At 38.5% G+C, this 24076-nt stretch overlaps 1 protein-coding gene across 1 annotated transcript in view; it reads left to right on the top strand.

The window, feature by feature from the left end:
- The window catches only part of LOC126188085 (integrin alpha-4-like), a 521321-nt gene that overhangs the window by 315034 nt on the left and 182211 nt on the right, over positions 1–24076 (top strand). Inside the window, exon 12 of the mRNA XM_049929540.1 lies at positions 21671–21844. Coding sequence (XP_049785497.1) covers positions 21671–21844 — 174 coding nt within the window. The remainder of the gene's footprint in view (positions 1–21670; positions 21845–24076) is intronic.

Genomic DNA, 24076 nt, shown 5'->3' with positions numbered 1-24076 from the left:
CTCAGCATGAAACATTGCTCTGTATTAACAGACAGAAATAGCGTGAGCAAATACATACTGCAAACTGTGAAGACATCAGGCATGAATGGATAAAATGTTCTCAGTTCTCTTGCTACAGCAACGTATGTACTGTCCCAAACTTTCAGTAAACACCTTCACAACCTTCATCAAAGGCAAATAACTGACTGTCAAAAGCAATTTAAAATTCTTCTCTATACATATATTAATCAGTTTTTGATCGGTGTAACAAGAGGCATGTTGTATCCAAAAGTCCAATTCCAAAAGCTTTCTTCACCATGCAAGGCATTTTTGTCCTGCATGTTTAACATTAAAACCAGTTTACTTCTTGACATGTGAAAGTAGTTGCAAATGCATTGGAGAAATTATCAAATAAGGTTATGTTCACTTACTCCATGAATATGGTGGTCAAGGGCTGAAGTTTATTATCTCTCTCTCTCTCTCTCTCTGTAAATATCAAACAATGGAAGATCCAGGATGGAATTTAACAATATTAGAGAAGGAAAGTTGCTACTCACCTTATAGCAGAGACACTGAGTCACAATAGGCACAACAAAAAGATTCACACAATTATAGGTTTGGGCCTTTTGACAAGGCATTAATGGCTGAAAGTTATAAGTGTGCGAATCTTTTTTTCTTTTTTTTGTGTGTGTGTTTGTGTGTTTGTGTGTGTGTGTGTGTGTGTGTGTGTGTGTGTGTGTGTGTATATTGTGACTCAGCATCTTCACTATACGGTGAGTATCAACTTCCCTTCTCTAATATTGTTTATCTGTAATAACCTCTATACCTTAACTGACACATGCACTTTCTGAGCATAGTCTCCATTGAGCTGTGCACACTTGGTAGGCCCTCCTCAAATACCTTTTTTTGTAGTCTTTCACATGTATCACAGGACAGCTAAACACACCTGTGGACATATATGAAATTATGTCTGCTCAGAGGTTTTTCATAGCCCTGAATAGGTGGTAATCAAAAGGGTCCAAGTCAGGAGAATATGGTGTATGTGGCTGTACCTGGAGAACCATGTCGGTAATGGAAGCCTTGGTCATCTGACTAGGTTTTGGGGATGAGTGTTGTCATGTTGCAAGAACATTTGCTCTGCCCATTTTCCTGGGCATTTCTTTTGAATTCCATGGCACAACCTCCAAAGAGCCTTCACATCGCTGTGCTGTTAATGATGGTTCCTGGTTCCAGCCAGTCAATCAGGAGGATTCCATCCTTCCAAAAGACTGTCACTATGTGTTTTCTCACAGAACATGCTGTGTGGACTATTTTCAGCAGGGACTGGCCTGTATGAGGCCACTGCATTGATTGTGCTTCAGTCTGTGTCTCATGGCACTGGACCCAAGTCTTGTCACAACTCTGGACACAAAACTGTCTGGATACTGATGGTGGTTTTGAAGGAGATCACTGCACATGTCCTTGTGCTGTTGTGTTTGTGCTGCATTCAGTGCTTTGGGCACCCATGTAGTGGACACCTTTCCAAGCTTAAGATGTTTGTTCATTGTGAGGTGCAGACTGCTTCAGTTAAGTCATGTGGCCATCAATAGTTTTGTGAACACGATGTACTTATTCGCATAGATATGATTTACACTCTTGAGATGCTGCCTAATATTACCACAGTCTCTTTTCTACCAGAACTGGTTCTTTCTCCTTTGATATGTGGCCAATTTTCTAGCCTTATGCCCAACTGCACAGAATTTTTTGTGGTGCTCTCCACTTAGTCCAGCCAATCACCTGTGAATATCTGAACTGTTTACACCCTCCTTCAACAGAAACTTCATTACCCACTGCTGTCCTTGATGATTACACTCCATGTTATTTGCTCATGAGATGAAGCAGTTGGGAAAATGGGCTGCACTGTGTGCTTATATTGATTGTGTTGTCACATGTGATAGGGTGAAGTACCACAAACTTATGACTGTAATGCTGCATCAGATGGCACACAATGAATGATGGGAATGACTAAACTGTAAATCAATATGGATTGCTCCTATGACTACTTCATAGGCTATAATTTGTGAAGTAACCATGCCAGACATAATTTATTAACAGTTGGCAAATTGAGAAAACCTAAGTGTGGGAGATAGCTGGGTCATAGTAGCACAAAGAAAATAGTAGGAAGGCTGTGGAGTTTTGAGGTACAATTCCACTGTTGACCTCATGACGTCAGTAAAGAAGCATTGCAAGAAAAGAAGTCCAAGATCACATTCACAATATAATTATGTGATCCTGCATTTCAACTGAGTAAATACCCATGATTAAACTAAAAGAAAAAGCAACATTACACATATAGGTGATACATGTTGGTGCACATTTGAGCAATATAAAGCACAGATGAACTATTGGCAGTACATAATAAATCACATATGCTGGCAAAAATATATTTCAATAATTTTGATCACATTGATCTGGAATCATTGTTAAAGCTTTTTTCATTGCAGAATAACTGCAGTTACTATGAGGTTGACATTTTCATATACACCACATGGTTCAATTATTTTTTATGTCAGCATGGCCACTAACCCTTCTACCTTAATTCATTACATTGGCAGAAAAAGGAACAGGTCACTGAAAAAACACAACTCATATGTTCACCACATCTGCTTTTCTACAAAAATATTACCACTGTTGGAGTAAATTAGAGAAAGGAAATAAGTCAGTGGAGACTCAGTGGGAGCAGTTTTTAGCAATACATATTAGCATTAATACAGAATCAATTTCATAAAAATTCAAAAATGTGTTTAGTGCATTAGATGACAACAGTGACACTTAAAAGGGGGGAGGGTGTATGCATCTTTGCCCATCAGTAGAAATTATTTATTAATGATGAGATATGTAACATAATAGTCATAAATACTGTTAACATAAATTGCCATGAATTGGTTGTTTTCAACTGCCCACCTATGTGAACATTAAAAAACAGTGTCTCTGATGCCATCTACATCTACATCTACATCTACATCTACATGACTACTCTGCAATTCACATTTAAGTGCTTGGCAGAGGGTTCATCGAACCACAATCATACTATCTCTCTACCATTCCACTCCCAAACAGCGCGCAGGAAAAACAAACACCTAAACCTTTCTGTTTGAGCTCTGATTTCTCTTATTTTATTTTGATGATCATTCCTACTTATGTAGGTTGGGCTCAACAAAATATTTTCGCATTCGGAAGAGAAAGTTGGTGACTGAAATTTCGTAAATAGATCCTGCCATGAGGAAAAATGTCTTTGCTTTAATGACTTCCATCCCAATTCACATATCATATCTGCCACACTCTCTCCCCTATTACGTGATAATACAAAATGAGCTGCCCTTTTTTGCACCCTTTTGATGTCCTCCGTCAATCCCACCTGGTAAGGATCCCACACCGCGCAGCAATATTCTAACAGAGCACGAGCGAGTGTAGTGTAAGCTGACTCTTTAGTGGACATGTTGCATCTTCTAAGTGTCCTGCCAATGAAATGCAACCTTTGGCTCACCTGCCCCATAATATTATCTATGCAGTCTTTCCAACTGAAGTTGTTCATAATTTTAACACCCAGGTACTTAGTTGAATTGACAGCCTTGAGAATTGTATTATTTATCGAGTAATTGAATTCAACAAATTGTAACAGTTCTGTGTTAGCAATAGGCTGCAATTTTATATAAATGGCTTTCAATAAAGCATCCCACGCTAAACCAGGTGGAGTGACATAAAGAACTGAATCCAGTATGTAGAGTGAACAGAAGTTTTCAAACACATGGGCGCAGTAGCAAGGCATCAGTTTTCAAATGAAGAAGGCATCAGTTTTCAAATGAAGCATTGAGAACCATAAGGGCCTAAAGCACACTGCCATCACTTTTGAGTTTGTAGCATGTATGCTTGCATGCTCCTTACATCTGTTGATCTTATTATGAACCAGTTTTATCTATATCTGTAGGCCCATATTTTTTACATGAATGTTCAAGAAAAGCTGCCTCATCGATTTCTCTGGTATTCATTTCCATATGAGCCCAAAGCACAAAGCACTGCTCAGTTGTTTTCTAGCCATGCGAAAATAATTTAACCTCTACATTATGTGTATAGTAGTATTACCCCATAGTCATAGGTTTTACCAGAAGCTCAAGCCACAGTGTGTGCTTAATAAAAATGATGATAGTGAGTACCAGAAAGTGTTGGAATAGGTCATAATTGTGCATGTGGTGCATTTTGTATCTGCTCTTTATTTTGTGAGTCTAGTTTCACATTAATTGCAAACTTTACAACTGTCAGAAACACTGTTGTCACTAGCCTGCATATGCAAATTTTGTTAATTTACATTAATAACATTGTTGTTTCATATGAAATATAGGGTGTTGAGACTTGGCCAAAAACATTCCAGATCAATGAGACTGGTGATTTGTCTACAAATTTTATTTTCAAGGACATCTATTTTTCTTAAAACTTCGTGTTTGGGCTTTAGACCCTTGTGTTTCTCAGTGCCTAAAATATAAGTCAGGGTAGCTTCATAGGGTCTTGTAATCAAATAACCACCACACACTGCATGCTCTCTGATAATCCTATTCTTGATAAGAGTATTGAATGACAGCAATCGTTCGAATACTTCAAATGGTGGCAACTGCTCCTCTAACAAAATCGATTTGTCAGGTATGTACTCATATTGGAGCTTACCATTCTTGTATATCAAATTAACTTACTCACTGTTGAGAAAATGCTACCTTATTTTCAATTCATCAGGCTTTATATGTGATTTTTCTACTGAGCATGTCAGATACTGTAAATAATCTGTAAATGAAAGTTTAATATCACATTGAAGTTTCACTGTGACCGTTGTAGTAAAACTGTGGGTTCTTCTTCTTAAATTTTGTATTTAGGTGCCTTGGCTTTCCTCTCAGCTTGGTGTTCTAAATAGCCTTTACTGGGCCATATGGAGAGGTCCACATGTGCAATGTCTCGAGTGCCTGCGTGTGTGTCTCGTCTTATTGCAGCCTCACACCTGCTTCTCCCCCTCCCCTCCCATTTTTCTCACTGTCTCTCCCACTCTCTCTCCTCTCAGCCATTTCCATATTTGTCTGATGTAACAAAATGTTTTTTGACATTGTTTAGGAATTAACATACAGTATTTACTGGAACTGACAGTGATCCACGTTACTGTCAATATTGGAAAAATTGCTCACATTGGGTCTCAGTTGGCTTATTTATTTTCTCAAATTGGCTAAAACAGTGAAAATGTATGCAGAAATCCAGTATATTGTGTGTGTATGAGTTATATTTTTTCAGCAACCTGTTCGTATTTCCACCAATGTATTGAATCAAGGTTGAATGATTAGGTGCCCTGTTCACATAAAAAATAAAGAAACCACATAATGATGAAGAAAATATAGAGCTCTTATCAACTGCTGTTCTTCTGGAATAAGAGATGCTGTCAATGATAACTACATATTTATTAAAGATTATTCTTGTCAGTATACAAAATTTCATTATATACTAATGGTAGTTCAACCATGATTTATGATACTCTCATGTAGTGCCAGTGTACATCAGTTAAATACTGACATTGTATTGCAGGGAGTACAGCTGTGTGTATGTGTGTGTGTGTGTGTGTGTGTGTGTGTGTGTGTGTGTGTTTGTCAAGTGCACCAAAATTACTTGTTGCATCAGCACAGTCCCACGTCCTAGCTCTAAAAGTGGCTTTTATTAAGAAGATGCACTATGTATGGGTGACTTAGAGATAAAAATAATGTTTTCTATTGGGCATTTGAGATTTATTTCAGATGTCTGAGCAGCGACAGGGAGAGCTAACAGTGTGTCTGTGCCAAATCTGTAGATTTCTAAAACAATTTCCTCTCACCCTTGCAGTTGGAAGCTTTCTAATTGGCTGCCAACCATCATGTTTAATTTCCTAAACAGTTGTGTTAAATGAGGTGTAGCATCAGAGAGAGTGGTGGTGAATGGTTATGGGGGAGAGGAACATGTGGGTTAGAAGAGGGATGTATTTCTTAGGATAGGCACTGTGGGAAAAACACTATGATGTAAAAAGATCAGAACATAGCAACCCAAATGTCAAAGATCAAATTGTACCTAAAAGTCTGAAAGCTTGCCTACTCAAGACAGTTCCAAAAGCTGCAAAATGAAATCCATTTTATAGCCAAAACATCAATAATGAGCACAGAATCATAGTTACAGAGTTATTCAAATGGGTATACCAAAAACAGGTAAGTTGGTTTCATACAGTGATTGCTGTGGGACATATTATACTATTAACACAAGCATACTCATTATGATGAGTGCTAGGACAGACTTAATCTCTTTTGCTGGTGGTGTCAGCTGCACTCCTCATGTCACTAGAACAGACCCACAGGATATGGAAGAATGCATAACTATTGACTGTGTGACTGTGTGTGGCTTCATATGCCACAGACTGGAGTCGCCTGTGTGTGTGTGTGCGTGTGTGTGTGTCTGTTGTCTGTTTTCAACAAAGGCCTTGTTGGCCAAAAGCTTATATTGTGACAGTCTTTTTGCTGTGTCCGTCTGTGACTCAGCATCTCCATTATATGGTGAGTAGCAACTTTCCTTTGCATTATATGGCTACAGTCCATCCTGGATTTTCCATTGTTTGATTTTAACTGTTGAATGTGGCATCCTAAGGACAGTAGCAACAGCACTTACTAGATGCTCTCACCCACTTTTGTGACTTTGGTGTCACTGACTTTCTATGAACGGTTTTGTCCAATCATATAGGTATTGTGGTAGGGATTAAAATATAGGGACATGGGGTATGGTGTGGAGCAAAGAGAGAATATAAATGTACTGAGAGTCAAGAAATGAGGAGAAAGCACTCTTAGCAACAGTGACCAAATGACTTTCAATTATGGACACACTCACTAAACTGAGAAATTGGATCATGAGGGAAAGAGTGAGAAGGAGCACTTGTAGCAGGAAATTGCAGTGTCATGACAGAAGAGGAATAAGTATGGAAATGATAGTAGAGGATAGGTTGACAGCAAGGAAATGGGAAGGAGATAAAAGAATGGAACTCTACTGGAAAACTATTAGAGGCTGCTGAAAGTCTGTAAAAAGGGCTTTATGTGAACAGAGCCAATGCTGGACACTTCTCCTCTGTACATTTCAAGGTAGCATGTGCTTGTAGAGGGTTGCAGAACACATATTTTATGAAATTTTGTTAATATTGTAGTCACTGATGTTGTGATGCATCATGTTCATCATCCATGTTACTGAGTTAATGGTTAGGCACAGTTTGGCAGCAGCCATTTGGGTAAGTAGACAGCTGGTTAGTTGTCATGTCCACATAGAACACTGCACAGTAAGTGCTGAGCTCTTAGTATAACATATGGCTGCCTCCACACATAGATCTGTCTCTGACTGGATAGGAAATAGTGGTTACTGTTTGCAGTAGGAGGTAGTAGCTTACTGTACGAGACAGGTCTAGCACATGGATCTTCATTGGGGGAACAGTCATTGGAATATAAGATAGGGAGAAGTAATTATGTTGAGACAGGCTATGATAAAACATGGGTTGATGTGTGAGGGAGTACCACTTTGGGGATGAGGGTAGAGGTTTTGACAGGATATCTCTCATCTTTGTACATTACACGAGGTAGACAAAGCATGAGAGAAAATATGTCATTGAGGTTTTCATAGCTTGAGAATCATTGTGTGAAAAGAAGAGTACTCATTGATGGCTGGTTCACAAAAGAAATGGATTTTTTGGCATCATGGTTAAATTTCATTGGAAAATTGTCATGGACTCTCTCAGCTTTAAAGATCCTGATGAAGTTTTGTAGTATACTGAGCAGCTTGTGTTACCCACTGCAGATATAATACAAAAGTGTTTAGCATAAACAGATTTTGGAGTGGAGTTGTTGACAAGTTTAAATATTAAAGCACTGTTTATAAGTTATGTGTTTGATATGGATACAGATTTTTATGGAGCCGTGAAAGAAGACTTTAGCTCACTGACCCGAGTAAGCCAAATTTAAGTGGCTATAGTAGTATGTGTTGAGAGTTTGGTTGGAGAAACAGATGCTGTTCTTGTCTTTGGTTCACATATGAAGATATTTGCACTGAATCAAAAGCAGAATAGTCCATTTAAGGTGTGTGATGGATAGAAATAAACAATTTAGGTGACCCATTAAGTATTTGGCATAAAAATGGACCATGAGAGAACCCTTGACTGTATTGTGTATTTGTTCATAGATCAGGCCTCCAATGGGGAATTAGTTATGGATCATAAAGTTGCTGACCACCAAACATAGAAAAAGTTGATGGGTTCAATGAGTGTGAGGCACTAGAAAATATAATCATTAATGACGGCTTTCTTGTGGGAAGGGTTTTGAGGGGTTGGTCTGTGTATGTGAGAGCTGAGGAATTCTCTTGCTAGGGAAGCTGGAACTGTGGGAATGCTGTAAACAAGTGATAACTGACTTGGTAGCAAGAAGAGAGATTGCAGATATTCAGTTAACCCTTGAGCAGTCACTCCGATTTTTGTAACATGGGGGGGCACGTGTCACACTTTGTACACATATAGTCAAAAGCTGTTATTATTCTACCAAGGGAAAATGTATGAACTAAATCACAGTTTAAGTTTAGTTTATTTAAATAATAATACAAGAAACTTTTATTACATTGCTAATTTACTATGTGATTAAACAAGTAAGAAACTTTCATATCATTCTATTGCCACAACTGACGTATCAATCTCTTCCAGCACTTTGTTAAGCACATACTAAACAAAAACAGTCTTTCATTGCAATATAAAAGGACAAAGGCTTTATATATTGAAGAAGTATCAGTTATCACAAAGTTCCTTCCCTCTAAAAACAGTTGATTGTCTTGCATCTTTTTGGGAAATGCTTTACACTTCTCACATGTATGCACTGTTTTTATGTCCTTTGCAAGCAAAACTATGGCATGAGTTACACCTTATTGTAGTAGATGTGTTTTGTGCTCATCCACATGTCACACATGAAACTCTTTTCTCAGTGGTAGCCTCCTCAGTTCCTTTCTTTGTATTTCACAAGGAAAGTTGCAATGCCGGCAGGAAGTGAATGAATATTAGCTCTTTCCACTAGTTGAGGTTTCATAAAAGACAGTGCCAGATCTTTCAAGACAATTCTTCTCTTCATTTTTGGATTTACCTTACTTGCATAAAAATTATTTGGGCATTGATTCCTGCTATGTTTGTTAGAGCATAGAATACAACAAATGGCCATCTTCTTGTCATCCATGCCACAGAATATGCATCACCCAGTTGTTCGACTGTGTCGGCTCCTCCCTTTGTTATATTTTAATCCAATACTATCTCTTGTTTACCTGTAACTTCATCAATGGTTCCAAGATCATGCATAGTTGAAAGTAATATAACTGCCTTGTTTTGTTTTGGCACGTACGAAACTAGCGTCACATAATTATGAAAACCAAATAAAGAGGAGTGGTTGCCCTACATTTCCCAGGTAAAAGTTCTTGTGGGATCTCATGTTTGTTTTTTGTCAATGTGCTGATGTATATTAGTTGCTTTTTTGAAAGGGAGTTCTTTTGTAGATGAAGTACACTTTTTTTTCTTGCAGTGGCATTGAAGGAATTTTGAGGACAAGAGCATTATGGTCTGATAACTCCAAGTCAGTATTTGTACTTCTATGTCTGTGTATTGTACATTTGAAAATATATTATCTATAAGACTGTTTGTATTATATGTTACCCATATGGGTTCATGTATGTGCAGGAACAGATTGAAACTACATAATAGATTAGAAATGTATTTTTTAGCCTACTTTCATTCATAAGATTTATGTTGAAATCCCTACAGACAACTAAAGTGGCTCTTTCAGTAAAAAGAATGTTAAGCAGTGTTTCTAATTGATTAAAGAATATGTATTTCTGTATCCCCAGTAAGTGGTCTGTATATAACTGTGACTATGACTTTTCCCTGTATTTTATGTAACTATTTATCTGCTGCTTCAAAACGATTTTCCACACTCAGTGATTCAGCTTCACACCTTTTTTTGTACCTGATACTTGATTTAGTAAGGATATATACACCTCCATTTTTGGCATTTTTTCTACAATACTGACTTTCCAACTTATATGGATGAATGTTAATGCTACTTAGTTCAAAACTTCTGCACCAATGCTCCATGATGTACATGCAGTCAATGTTTGTACCATTCATTGCTACCTCAAGTTTTAGTGATTTCTTTCTAAGGCACTGAATATTTCAGCTTAAAATCTGCAGGTGACTAGGATGAGAATTGGTTACAGTTTTATTTATGTTTTGTTCTGTCATATTGATTCCCATCATCCTTGAGAAGGACAGGTTTCCTGCACCTGTACGTAATAAGGCTGTGGTGAGGTGCTTGTTGTTGCTATTGGTGCTGCTGCTAATGTACTTAATATTGCCATTTCTCTTGTCATTGACAGTGATGCTGTTTCTGACACTTCAAATGTTGGTTCTGCCACTACTGCTGTGCTTTCTTGTGTAATCTCAATCAGTGTTAATGACTATTGTGTCATGGTTGTGTGGTCCTGGCATTAGACGGTGAAGGTGAAGATTTGGATTCAAATCTCACTCATAACCAATATTTTTTTCACAAAATTACAAATGACCATCTGGTAATTGGTGTGTCTGTACACTATATACAGATTTGTGTATGTGTCATGATGTAATGTCCATTTGCAACGGCAATTTGTAACAAAGGGACCTCCAGACATATGTAACTCCTGTTTGGTCTTCATAGGTACCACATGTTATGTGTCTTGTGTTCTGTTTTGGAAGTTTTGACTCTTGAATTCCCTTGTTGTAACATAGTTCACACCAATTTATTTGTTGTTTTTGATTCTCTGAGAGGTCTATGTGGCGTTTCACCTGCTCTCACTATTAATAACATAATATGAGTTGTTTGGTAAGAATATATTACTGTCACAAGTGCAAGTGCAAGACCTGTGCATTGCACTCACCCAGGACTTCCTATTCGATTCCTATCAGAGGATTATCTTTCTTGATCAGAGGCTGGGCCACCTATGAAAGCAGACATCATATATCACCTGTGCTGCAGTCATTGTACAGCTTTTCATATTGGTGTGTCTACCAACCAGCTGTCAACCAGCTGTCCATTGGTCACCACCAAGCCAAGCCACCACTGGCCAAAATCAAAGTGGACCACCCTGTTGCATAACATGCAGCTGAACATAACATGCTGTATTTCAGTGGCTGATCCACAACCTGGACCATCTGGGTCTTCCCCTCTACCATCAGTTTTTCTGAATTGTGCAGATAAAATTTATCCTTACAACACAGTCTCCATTCCCGAAATCATCCCAGCCTACCTACAGTAACCTACTGTTCCAACACCCTCCATCTTAACAGTATTTAACCCCCTTTGTCCTATCACCACTTCCCAATTAATGTCCCCTCACCCACATTGTGCACCACTCTCTGCCAAAGCACCCAACCACTGGTCTTTTCCCTTTCTCTGCTGCTCTCCTTTTCTGTCCCTTTGCCTCATCCCTCTCCCACAGCCTCCCAATGCTGTGCCTGGACCATCTGGACCATCTGGACCATCTGTGGACCATCTAGACCCTGCATGATCCACCAGGCAGCACTGACTTCTCTCTCTCCATGTGTATCCTGCTATCTCTCCCCCTATCACACCACATTCTGTATTGCTGCTTCCATTTGACAGAGCTGCATTCTGGCTGGAGTGGCCAGAGGTAGTGGCCATGCGTGAGTGAGGTGTCCTTGGTTGTGTGACTGTGAGAGTTGCTTCCTTTCTGAAGAAAGCTTTGGCAAAAACCTCAATGTACGGTCGCAGGTTCGTATCCTGCCTCAGGCATGGATGTGTGTGATGTCCTTAGGTTAGTTAGATTTAAGTAGTTCTAACTTCTAGGGGACTGATGACCTCAGAAGCTAAGTCCCATAGTGCTCAGAGCCATTTGAACCATTTGAACCAAAAGCTCAATGTATCACAATCTTTTCATTTTGCCTGTCTGCAACCCAATGTGTCATATTTATGGTGACCAGCCATCTATCCTCTTCATAATACTGTTGACAAACCAATCTGGAGTTTCTACTGTTTAAAATTATGTTTAAGTATTGGTCAACTAAAACACAAAATGTGGTGCTTTATGTTATATTGTAGAATCCCTGACAACATAATGAGATGCACCTTGAAGTTTTAACATAATGCAAATTTATTAAGTACAAAAAGCTGCAATGATTATTTTAATCAGCTTAAATAATGTGATTTAATTTCTTTAAATATAACAGGTTGTTAATAACTGATAAACCATACAATTTTAATATTAATTGTTGTTTTTAAAAAAATGTCTACTAAGCAGAATTAGGCCTAACTTCTTAATACTTTGTTAGCAGCTATTAAAGCTTCAATTCATCTTGAAATACTGATAATTCAGGCTTGTACATTGTCCTGCATTTGTGCATGATTATAACAAACTTGAATAATCTTTTCGGTGAGATGAATTGTCGTAGTGATTTCTTCCTTTGCCATTCCCCTTTCCACCAGCATCTGAACATTTCCAATTGGATTCATGTGTTACATATATCCTGGCCAGGGTAACAAAGGGACATTTTCTTGCTGCAAAAAGGTTTTTGCTGATCATGTTGTGTGACCTGGAGCTCCATCCTGCATAAACAAAAATGGTTTTCCTTTAGGGAACCATTTCCCTCAAACAAGTAAAGATGTTCAGTGCCATTGTCACTTATGATAGGCCATATCATAACTTTGGTTGGATGGTTTACAGTCTGGACAATACAGTTGCTATGGAACTTTTCACTTGGGTGTCTCCATACCAATTGAAATTTATTTATTAAAATTTCAAATGTAGTCTCAGTCCAGAAATGAAATTAAAAAGCTATTAAGATTTGCTGTAGAAGTTACCTTGAACTCAGAAAATTTGTTTATTACTACTGTGTGAATGCAAATACTGTCTAATTTAATGATACTTACCAATTTCCAGAAGTACAAAGATCAATGGTTGTGCTCCTTTACCCACAAAGTGTTATGAAATCATCACAGTAGTTAATTTTGGCTTTCAGGCAGATCTATGAGTCTTGAAGTTCATTGGTGGAAGTTTGCATCTTACAGCTCATTCAGATGCAATAACACTACTGTGATTCAGTTTCACTTTAATTTCCCTTCTACAAGCAATGGCATATCTTTTTCTAGGAGTGCTCAGACTTTGGTGAAAACAATAGTCTTCTGCCACACCTGTAATTCCTTCTCAAAATAAATTTTCTTCTTTACAAGCCTTAAGGATGATTCTGATATGCTCATTCCTTGAGAAATCTCCCAATGTAAATACATATTGGTGCCAATCATTGCTTACCTCTATATTCTTTCACAGTGTCAAATCATTTACTTTGCCCATTATTTTCATATCATATTGTCTCTAAAATCACTTAGTCCTCAGCAAACTTTGTCATTAAAAGAACCAATTTTTAATTTATTCTGGTTGGCAACTATAACCTCTGCATGTATTAACTCAAAGGTACTAAGTTCTTCAATTTTGCTACAAGGTAAACTACTTCAATAGCAACAAACAGTCAACCAACTATCCTTTCTGAAGAGAACCATATGAGGCTCTGTGCTAAAGGTTCACAACCACCCTCAGTATGCACATTGCACTTCTTCCCCTCCTGACTGCCATATCCCTAAGGTGCCCCATTACACACCTAACACTGGAGCTCCCAACTACTAGCAATCTGACCCTTTGTGAATGCCTGGATGGTGTAGACTGGGACGGTTGTTTTGAAAGAGGCCAAATGCATCTGTCTCAGCCACAGACAGTATGTGAAACCTGTTTCTCAGACAAACCAGGAAGGTATTTTGATCAACCCCCCCCCCCCCCCCCACACACACACACACTGTAAAGTCTTTCACTGTCTTCCACAGCAGGAAACAACTTCCTAATTGACCACACATAAGGTGTCAGTGTCAGTGTGGGCAGTAACTGGGTGGCCACAGTACTAGAATGATTGTAGGATGCAAGGAGTGTGCTGGATGTGCCTAGAATCCCCATGTCTGGCCATCCACAGTGATGCAAATTTGCAACAGCCTCAAGCCTTGTGACTGAAATCAGCACTATATGAAGCTGTGAGTGAAGGTGCACAAACTCAGCTGGCATCTAAATACAACAATCACAGTTCCTGTCTATACTAAAGAAGCTAGAACTAAACTAGATACTTATTCAAATGCATGACTGTGCCTAACAAATATGCAGACATGCAATAAACTTAAGAATTAAACTACTAAGCACTCTGGTAAATGAAAATAAATAATTCACAAATCAAAGATGTACTCTCCTATGATGCTGCAGGAATGGAATCTACTGGCTAAGGCCTTGTGGGATAAGAAGTGTAAGACATTAAGACTTTGCATTAGAGTTGTAGAAGGTCACTATTCAGCCTAGAAAAAGGTTTAATGTAATTTTAGAAATTTCAAAGTAAAATACACAATATACTTCTTACAACATTTTCTAATGGGTATAAATTGTATTTTAAATGATTTGACTGGTTTTCATACTGAAGGGTTCAGGCACACAATTCATTCCCAGCTGCTCTATTCTTCTTTTACATCAGATCTTCATGTTCTGTGCCCCAAATGTGTATAATGTATGATACTGAGCTTCATACTTTTCAAAAGATGCTTGAGAAGACTATAAATCACCCTAGCAGGATATTTCTCATTTGCTCAGATCCCTCTTTGCCTTTTAGTTAGTACTGAAAATAACCCTACTGAGAGAGTGATTCAGGTATTTAGGACATCCCTAACAATTTAGAAGCAAGTGAAGGTAGAATCTTTCTGTTAATGCCAGTGCATTCATGAATTAATAAAACATATAATAAATAGTGTAAAGTGGTTCTTTACTCCTAAATTATGAATCAGGGTATTGTTGCAAGTTCTAATGGTTTTCAGATGACAGGAGATAGTGTGGTACTGGGGTGCAAGACTCACACGTCTCTCGCAGTTGACTCACGTATTGTGTGCAGCCAATCTTCTTCTCAGGTCAGATGGCTGTGTTGATCTTCATAAATGCTCCTTCTCTGAATATTATAGCTGGTTAAAGGAATTTCAAAATAGACTTCTTTTCTACTCTTGAAATTATTCTGTACTCTCAGGATACTTTAGTTCAATTCTGTTATATTTTCATCTCCACAATAAAACAACTTCACAAGTTTCACACAAGCACTCAACTCTTGTGATTCAAGCCCATCTTGGCCCTTTAGATACTAACAGATACAATTACAATATGTGTGGTTTAATAACCACTATAAAGCCAGTTCTTGCTTCCCGCAAGTCAAACACCAGAAAGTCAAATGCAAGTGTCTTTTGTTCAATACATAATTCATTTGTTCACAACAATACAGTCATTACACCATCAATGAAGAGAGTGTGCTTGCCCCTTGTACTGGACATACAGCTTCTATGGTGCATGCTGCAAACAGGTTGTCTGCACTGATCGACCATCACTGTTGCAGAATTCTGCCAATATATGTCTATCCTGCACACGCAGAAACTGTTGGTGAGGTAGACACATCTCCACTCTCTTATTCTCGTGCTTAAAATATTGGGTGTACAAGACAGTGGAAATATGAGTGTCTCTAGAATTTACACCGAAATTCTTGAGGCACTACATATCCCTCCCCTCAGCTCGAACACATGATATTTTATATATATTCATTATGTACAATAATCTCACACAAGATAATTCTTTATCTTTTGACAGTACATCTTTTTCTACTAATAACTGTGCATATTTTGCCACAATTATAAAGTGTAAACCTTTCAGTCCTTGTTGGAGTTAGCACTTTCCAATCTCCAAAAATACATGAGTACCAAATTTTTCTTTCCATTCCTCTTCCAATCGTAAATTCCAGGTGTACGTAACTCATGAATACTCTACTGCTTTATTCTTACTTCCTGTACTACTTTTCCTGAGTATGTACTTATTCATTACTTATTCTAATCTGGAGGAACTCTGGGTAGAATAAAACCGTTCTCTTCTTCTGACACTTGTAAATCTGAAACATAATAAGGCTATTGATGCATAGAATTCAAACTTACCACACTCATCCCTTTAAATGTGTGACTTCTGTCATGATACTGCCCTTTTTCCCTATAGGAACGGTACCTATATCTTACATAGGTTGATCCTAGGAGTACCCTTTCTCCTTTCATTTTGGTAGGTACGCTCCTTTCTTATTCCTATCCTCCTATGGTACAGGTCAATCCCCTTCTTGGTGCCCCTGACTGCACAGTATAGGTCAGCCTTTCATAGTTCTGCCTATCCACCCTTTTTCTCATCCAATAAATGTCGAGTGAGCCCTCCATATCGTTCTAGAGTAGGCCTCCTGGTTCATTGCCCTAGCATATATCTTTATGAATACTGTTCTTAAATATTCTCTGGTAAAATTTCAAATCTACTTTACACTTCTGTTCCAGTTTCTAATACTTCATCCAATATCCTAGAGTCCTCTTTAACACCTCACTTTTTCCATATAAACAGATATCATGTTCACACATAGTAGATGCTATGTCTACCTGTATTTACCAATTCCCAGTAGATACTATGCCTTTTCTCAAAGACTAGCACAGCACATGTATAAATATTGGAGGGCGACAAAAATTAATGATGCAGAACTGTCACATATCAACAATTTGATATGTGTATTGACTCAGATGGACATATATCTTTATTTCCCTACTTCCCTTGGTGGTTCTGACACCATTCATGTTCCTAATCTGTAATTCTTCTGTCTGTGCTTAAGTATATCTTTGTGTGTATGTAGATGTGTGTTTGTGTATCTTGATTCTTCGACCTACTTATATGAAATAAGTCGAAGGATATTAGAAACCATGGAAAATCAGAAGGACTTCAGCAATAGAAGTATATGCATATGGAAAGAGGGAAAGATAGACTGGTATTCAGATGAGAAGTAAGAAAGGAAAAAGTAGAACCAGTTGCTAAGATCAAAGAAGAGAAAGAAGATAGTCCCAAAGACTGCATATTTTTCAGTTGCTAATCTCCATTGTAGTTTCCTGTCATTATAAGCACTTGTGTCACTTTACCTGCTTGAATTCTGTGATCATTGCAGTCTGCATCTTCTTTCTCAGTCAGTATGTGACTGATTGGTTGACTTTTCTTTTTTCTTTTTTTTTGACTCGATGTAGTTTTTACATAGAATGAAACTGATGGGGACTGTGCTCATTGTATGCAGACTCATGATAAATTGGCTGTTGTTTGGAAACTGCTACAAGCTGCATTAGGTATGATCCACAGGCTTCAGGCAGGTGCCTGAACTGCAGGGATGTGGTTACACCATCAGAAAAATCTGTACCACCCTTGATCCTGTTAAAATGTCTGGCAACCCCAATGTCACTGCATATTCCTATTCACACATCGTCCATACAGTTTGTCCTCATGGGAGGGTAAATGGAAATGCCATGTGGCTAGGGCCTCCCATCAGGTAGACCAGACACCTGGTGCAAGTCTTGACATTGCTTCAGTGACTTGCATGTCAATAGGGATGAAATGATGATGATAAGAACAACATATCAGCCAGTACCTGAGTGGAGAAAATCCCTGGCCCAGCTGGGAATCAAACCCAGGCCGTTAGGTATGACATTACATCGCGATAACCACTCAGCTACCAGGGGTGGACCACTGGAGGTGAGTGATAGACAGTGGTGGATTCATGTATGTCTGGGCAGTAGGCAAAATTGTGAACTGAATGTACTGACTGGCTCCTTAAGCCTTATCAGCAGGTGCTAATTCCTGCCCTGTGTTACTTATATATCTGAGCCAGCACTGGAAGCCTGGTCTGTTGGGCCACTGGCCAATTTACCTGCTAAATCCAGACAATCATAGAGAGTCAGGCTGTTGGGCATTGAGAGATCAAATGTTAGACCAGTAAGGGAGATCCTTGAGAAACAGCAGCTAGATCAGAAATTGCACTCATGCATGTATGCATGCATGAGTGCAATCTTAGGTTGGAGGATCCCTTCCTTAGAGTTAGTGATGAAGTACCTCCGAAACTGAAGTCAGATCAGCCATGTGACTCTCCAAGGAGTACTTTCAGTGTTTTAGATTGAAAAGAGAAAATATTAATGTGCTATTAGTAAATTGCCGTAGTATTCATGATAAGGTCCTGGAATTAGTCTTACTTATGAAGGGTAATAATGCCCACATAATATTAGGAACATAAAGTTTGCTGAAACCAAAAGTGAACATCAGTAAAATCTTAAATTAGATTGGAATGTATAGCACAATGCTAGGTCAGACACCAGTGTTGGCATCATACTTACTGTCATTAAGCACTTCGTAATATCAAGTGTGCTTATTACAGGCTCTGAACACCAAATAATTTGGATGAAGTTAGGCAACAAAAGGGGGCCAGACATGGTAATTGGGTGCTTATACAGGCCATCTGCATTAGGAATTGTTGTGGTAGACCACTTCAATGACAACTTGGAATTTGTATCTTGCTATTTTAATAGGCAGAGACTTAAACTTGCCAGCAAAAGACTGGGGGAGTCATGCAATTAAAAATACTTCCAGAAACAGGGATTCATCTGAGATTGTTCTGAATGTTTTGTCTGGAAAGGTAGCTGAAGAACTGATGCATGAGTGCAATGTCTTTGAACTAAGAGACCCAAACTTTTCAAATCAGCTAACATTGATGACGGAAACAGTGATCATAAAGCTGTGATAGCATCAATAACTATGGATACTGCTAAGTATGTTAAGAAATGTAGGCAAGTACTTTTGGTTATCAAGCGTGACAGGATAAAAAATCCAGAGTAGTAATATCAAATATTTATGTCTGAAGATTATATGTTAAACAGAAATGGATAAAACTTGTACAGTAAGACTTAGAAAAGTATCTGCAGTACAAGGGTGTGGGAGATGGTAAAGTAGATCAGTAACCATGTTAGAAAGTTTCTGTGAAACCAAAGTGTGTTTCATCTCTGATTTAAATGAAATGAAAGCCTAGTAAGCAGATGAAAGCTGAATGCTGCCAAAATAAGTGTGAAGAGACCAGTGCAAGAAGCATTCAATGAATTTGATTTTAAAATTTTATCATGCAATCTGGCTAAAGACTCCAAAAAGTTTTGTTCTTGTGTATGATCGAATGGTCCATTCAAAAGTAATCACCATACACGTTAAGATATTTATCACACTGGGAGGTGAGACAATCAATTCCCATTTCATAGAACACGGTCAGCCACTGATGGACTTGCAGCAGCATCCACACTTGCATTTCCTCACCCAACTGAAACTGACATCCACACGACTTTCTTCGGGTTGCCAAAATGTGACAATCACACTGTGAAAGATTCAGGCTGTACAGTGGATGCTGCAGAGTTTCCCAACAAAATTGCTCAAATGTAGCATTCATGCAATTGGCAGTATGAGGACAAGTATTGTCATTCAACAGGATGAGTTCCTCCAACAGCAGGCTGACAGTCCAAGGGCAGATGGTAAAGCCAGCAGTGGGAACATCCAACATTCACCCCACCAAAGAAATTTATAACTTTTCATACAAATTCCATTGAGGTCATGATGACCATGTCCTTCAACTGCAGGCCCCTTCTGGTCATAGAGTTCTTTGAGTGGGGAACCACAATCAGTGCACAGCACTGTGAAGACACTTTGTGGAAATTGCGAAGTGCCACAAAATCAAAATGCCCAGGACATTGGACAGAAACATCCTGTTCCATAATAGTATCTGCCCCCACACTGCCAATTGGTTGAAAATATGCTTCAGCAATTTGGTTGGGAGACACTGGAGCATCCTCTGTACAGCCCAAACCTTTCACTGTGACATTTGAATGTGTGTGGCAACTTGAAGAAACACAATCATGGATGCCAGTTTCAGTCAAACCCAGAAGTGCAAGAGTGAGTGCAGTTGCACATCTGTCATCGAATTTCTGCAATCTACGAAAAAGGGATTAATTGTATCATTTCCCAGTGAGATAAATGTCATAATGTGTGTAGTGATTACTTTTTAATGCAATCATTCCATGGTCCTATTGTAGCAGGTGATCTGTTTTCATTTGACTACTCCTTATAAATTCAGTAAATGGATTGTTAATCCCCTATTCAGTCATTCAGTGATCATACTGGCACAGAAACATACAGTTCCAAACTTTTGTTTAGTGAACAAAATATGAGCTTACCAAGTGTCAGGCCAGATCTCTAACTGGGTTCAGCACTTCATTGCAGACATTGCAGACATAACTCAACATGTTCTTAATGGTGCATCATTACTGTTTACAGTTGATATTCATAATCCAGTGGATGAAATCAGAGGCTCTTTGTGGCTATTTGCAGATAGTACTGTTATCTACATGTCATAATGATAGTCAGGATGACTGTCATATGATCAATGTTCGGTGTAGGGGCTGGCAGGTAACCCTGAATAATAAACAAATGTACCATATTGTGTATAAATAGGTGAATGGATCCACTCCTGTTCAGTTACACTACTGGCCAAAAAATCAGTGGAAACTGTAACTTCAGTAAAATTCCCAGGAATAAGAGAATCAGAGAACTCACAGCTCTTATGGAGTGAAACAGGAAAGGAGCAAAAGATAACAGTACTGGCATGCATGGTATTGATGTAAATGTAGATGCAGAATGTGCTGTCACATTCATAGCATTGACATCTTAAATAATATTCATTAACATGATTTTGTAGTCAATGATAAAAATATGATTGTTATAATTTTAAGATCTGATATTATTAACAGTTATTAAAATGCCAGACTATGCATAATAAATACACAAACATGGAAGAAATTTGAGAAATAAACTGCAAAGTGCACAGATAAATCAAAATAAAGTCACTTCTAGTTATAAGCTCATAAGATGAACTCCGTGATCCCCTCTGGTGTTGCAGCAGTGCTGCAACAGAAGCTGGTATTTAACTAAGCTGCCTTAAACCATCACCTGTTGTACAATCAGATGATGTAAGTGTGGAGATAATGACAAAATTGCAACAAGCATCGTGGTGCAGAGGTAAGACACTGGACCTGTATTTAGTAGGACAGTGGCTGAAATCACCACCAGGTTATCCAGATTTAGTTTTTCTGTGATTTCCCTAGATCCCTTAAGGCAAATGCTGGGATGGTTCCTTTGGGAGGGCATGACCAATTTCCCTCGCTGTCCTTGTTCAGTCCAAGCTTATTTTCTGTCTTGTATGTCCCTATTGTCAATGAGACATTGAATTCTTATCTTACTTCACTGTTTTTGTATAAATTACTCTTTTGTTTCTGTTGCTATCCATTGTTAGCACTCATTACAGTGGGACAACTTGAAAGCATATGACTTTGTTATTTTCAAAGGTGTCAGTTCAATCTGGCTTTAACTTGCATAGTTCCACAAAACAGTGAGAACACAAAATAATATTTAAAAAAATACACAGATTCCTGCAAAAACAATGTGTCCAAATTTCAATTTTACAAATAAAAACAACTGTACAGGAAAGAAGAAGGAATTAAATTAGCTAATTTCTTTCATTCAGAGTTTTAATATCTAACAATATCTACATAATAAACATTGCCAACATAAAGTAAACAGATAACAAAGCCACACATTGAAAGATGACTGTCTCATTAATTTACAGATGTGGCAGTTGGGTCATATTTATCTGGACATGCAGTAATACTGAGAGCATCACCTGTGGTAATACTCAAGGCTGAAATTTTCTCAACTACATATCTGATTCAAAGGACAACAAAGACATTTATTGTGCATCCAGCTATAAAATGCACTGGTTGTGAAGATGCTCACATATTTTGTAAGTATTTTAGCTCTTCCTTTCCTGTATTGTCATATGTGTTTCTTCTTTTACTGTCTCTAAATTCTTAGATGAATGACAATATATATTTGTAATTCGCACCTCTTCTCCCTTCCCCCTCCCCACAAAGGAAATAAAATTAACCAACTTCATGATGATCTTAAACAATAAGATTATTTGTGTGTCTTTCCTTGCCTAAACCCTACATCTACATCTACATCTACATGAGTACTCTGCAGTTAACAATTAAGTGCTTGGCAGAGGCTTCATCGAACCACAATCATACTATCTCTCTACCATTCCACTCCCGAGCAGCACGCGGGAAAAATGAACACCTAAACCTTTCTGTTCGAGCTCTGATTTCTCTTATTTTATTTTGATGATCATTCCTACCTATGTAGGTTGGGCTCAACAAAATATTTTCGCATTTGGAGGAGAGAGTTGGTGACTGAAATTTCGTAAATAGATCTTGCCGCGACGAAAAACGTCTTTGCTTTAATGACTTCCATCCCAATTCGTGTATCATATCTGCCACACTCTCTCCCCTATTACGTGATAATACAAAATGATCTGCCCTTTTTTGCATCCTCTCAATATCCTCCGTCAAGCCCACCTGGTAAGGATCCCACACCGCACAGCAATATTCTAACAGGACGAACGAGTGTAGTGTAAGCTGTCTCTTTAGTGGACTTGTTGCATCTTCTAAGTGTCCTGCCAATGAAACGCAACCTTTGGCTTGCCTTCCCCACAATATTATCTATGTGGTCTTTCCAACTGGAGTTGTTCGTAATTTTAACACCCAGGTACTTAGTTGAATTGACAGCCTTGAGAATTGTACTATTTATTGAGTAATCGAATTTCAATGGATTTCTTTTGGAACTCATGTGGATCAACTCACACTTTTTGTTATTTAGCGTCAACTGCCACCTGCCACACCATACAGTGATCTTTTTTAAATCGCTTTGCAACTGATACTGGTCTTCGGATGACCTTACTAGATGGTAAATTACAGCATCATCTGTGAACAACCTAAGAGAACTGCTCAGATTGTCACCCAGGTCATTTATATAGACCAGGAACAGCAGAGGTTCCAGGACGCTTCCCTGGGGAACACCTGATATCCCTTCAGTTTTACTCGATGATTTGCTATCTATTACTACGAACTGTGACATTCCTGACAGGAAATCACGAATCCAGTTGCACTGAGATGATACCCCATAGGCCCACAACTTGATTAGAAGTCACTTGTGAGGAATGGTGTCAGAAGCTTTCCGGAAATCTAGAAATACAGGATCAACTTGAGATCCCCTGTCGATAGCGGCCATTACTTCGTGCAAATAAAGAGCTAGCTGCGTTGTACAAGAACGATGTTTTCTGAAACCATGCTGATTACATATCAATAGATTGTTCCCTTTGAGGTGATTCATAATGTTTGAATACAGTATGTGCTCCAAAACTCTACTGCAAACCAACGTCAATGATAAAGGTCTGTAGTTCGATGGATTACTCCTACTACCCTTCTTAAACACTGGTGCGACCTGCCCAATTTTCCAATCTGTAGGTACAGATCTATCAGTGAGTGAGCGGTTGTATATGAGTGCTAAGTAGGGAGCTACTGTATTAGCATAATCTGAAAGGAACCTAATCGGTATACGATCTGGACCTGAAGACTTGCCCGTATCAAGCGATTTGAGTTGCTTTGCAACCCCTAAGGTATCTACTTCTAAGAAACTCATGCTAGCAGCTGTTCATGTTTCAAATTCTGGAATATTCTATTCATCTTCCCTGGTGAAGGAATTTCGGCAAACTGCATTCAATAACTCCGCTTTAGCGGCACAGTTGTCGGTAACAGTACCATCGGCACTGCGCAGCGAAGGTATTGACTGCGTCTTGCCACTTGTGTACTTTACATACGACCAGAATTTCTTCGGATTTTCTACAACCCTAATGTTGTTCCTTTTGTTGCAGCTTATTGATTAGTCCCTGTGATTTTCTAATCATTCCCAAAACCATGTGATCTGTGGACAATTTTTTGCGTGAATCAAGTGATTTCAAGATGGCGTCGAGTATGCAAGCAGTAGTAAATCGTGCCGTAGAAAATCGTATTACATTTAGTTTAAAGTGCATAGTCTGCCAAAACAGTGTTCATAGCGGTATCCGTGTGTGCTCTTTCTCATATATATGGATCCATCTATCGTGTATGAACAACAGAAAAGTGATAAATCCGAATTG

Source organism: Schistocerca cancellata, chromosome 5, assembly GCF_023864275.1.
Source record: "Schistocerca cancellata isolate TAMUIC-IGC-003103 chromosome 5, iqSchCanc2.1, whole genome shotgun sequence".
Lineage (NCBI taxonomy): Eukaryota > Metazoa > Arthropoda > Insecta > Orthoptera > Acrididae > Schistocerca > Schistocerca cancellata.
Note: the sequence above shows the minus strand (reverse complement) of the source record. Positions and strands in the feature narration are given on the sequence as shown.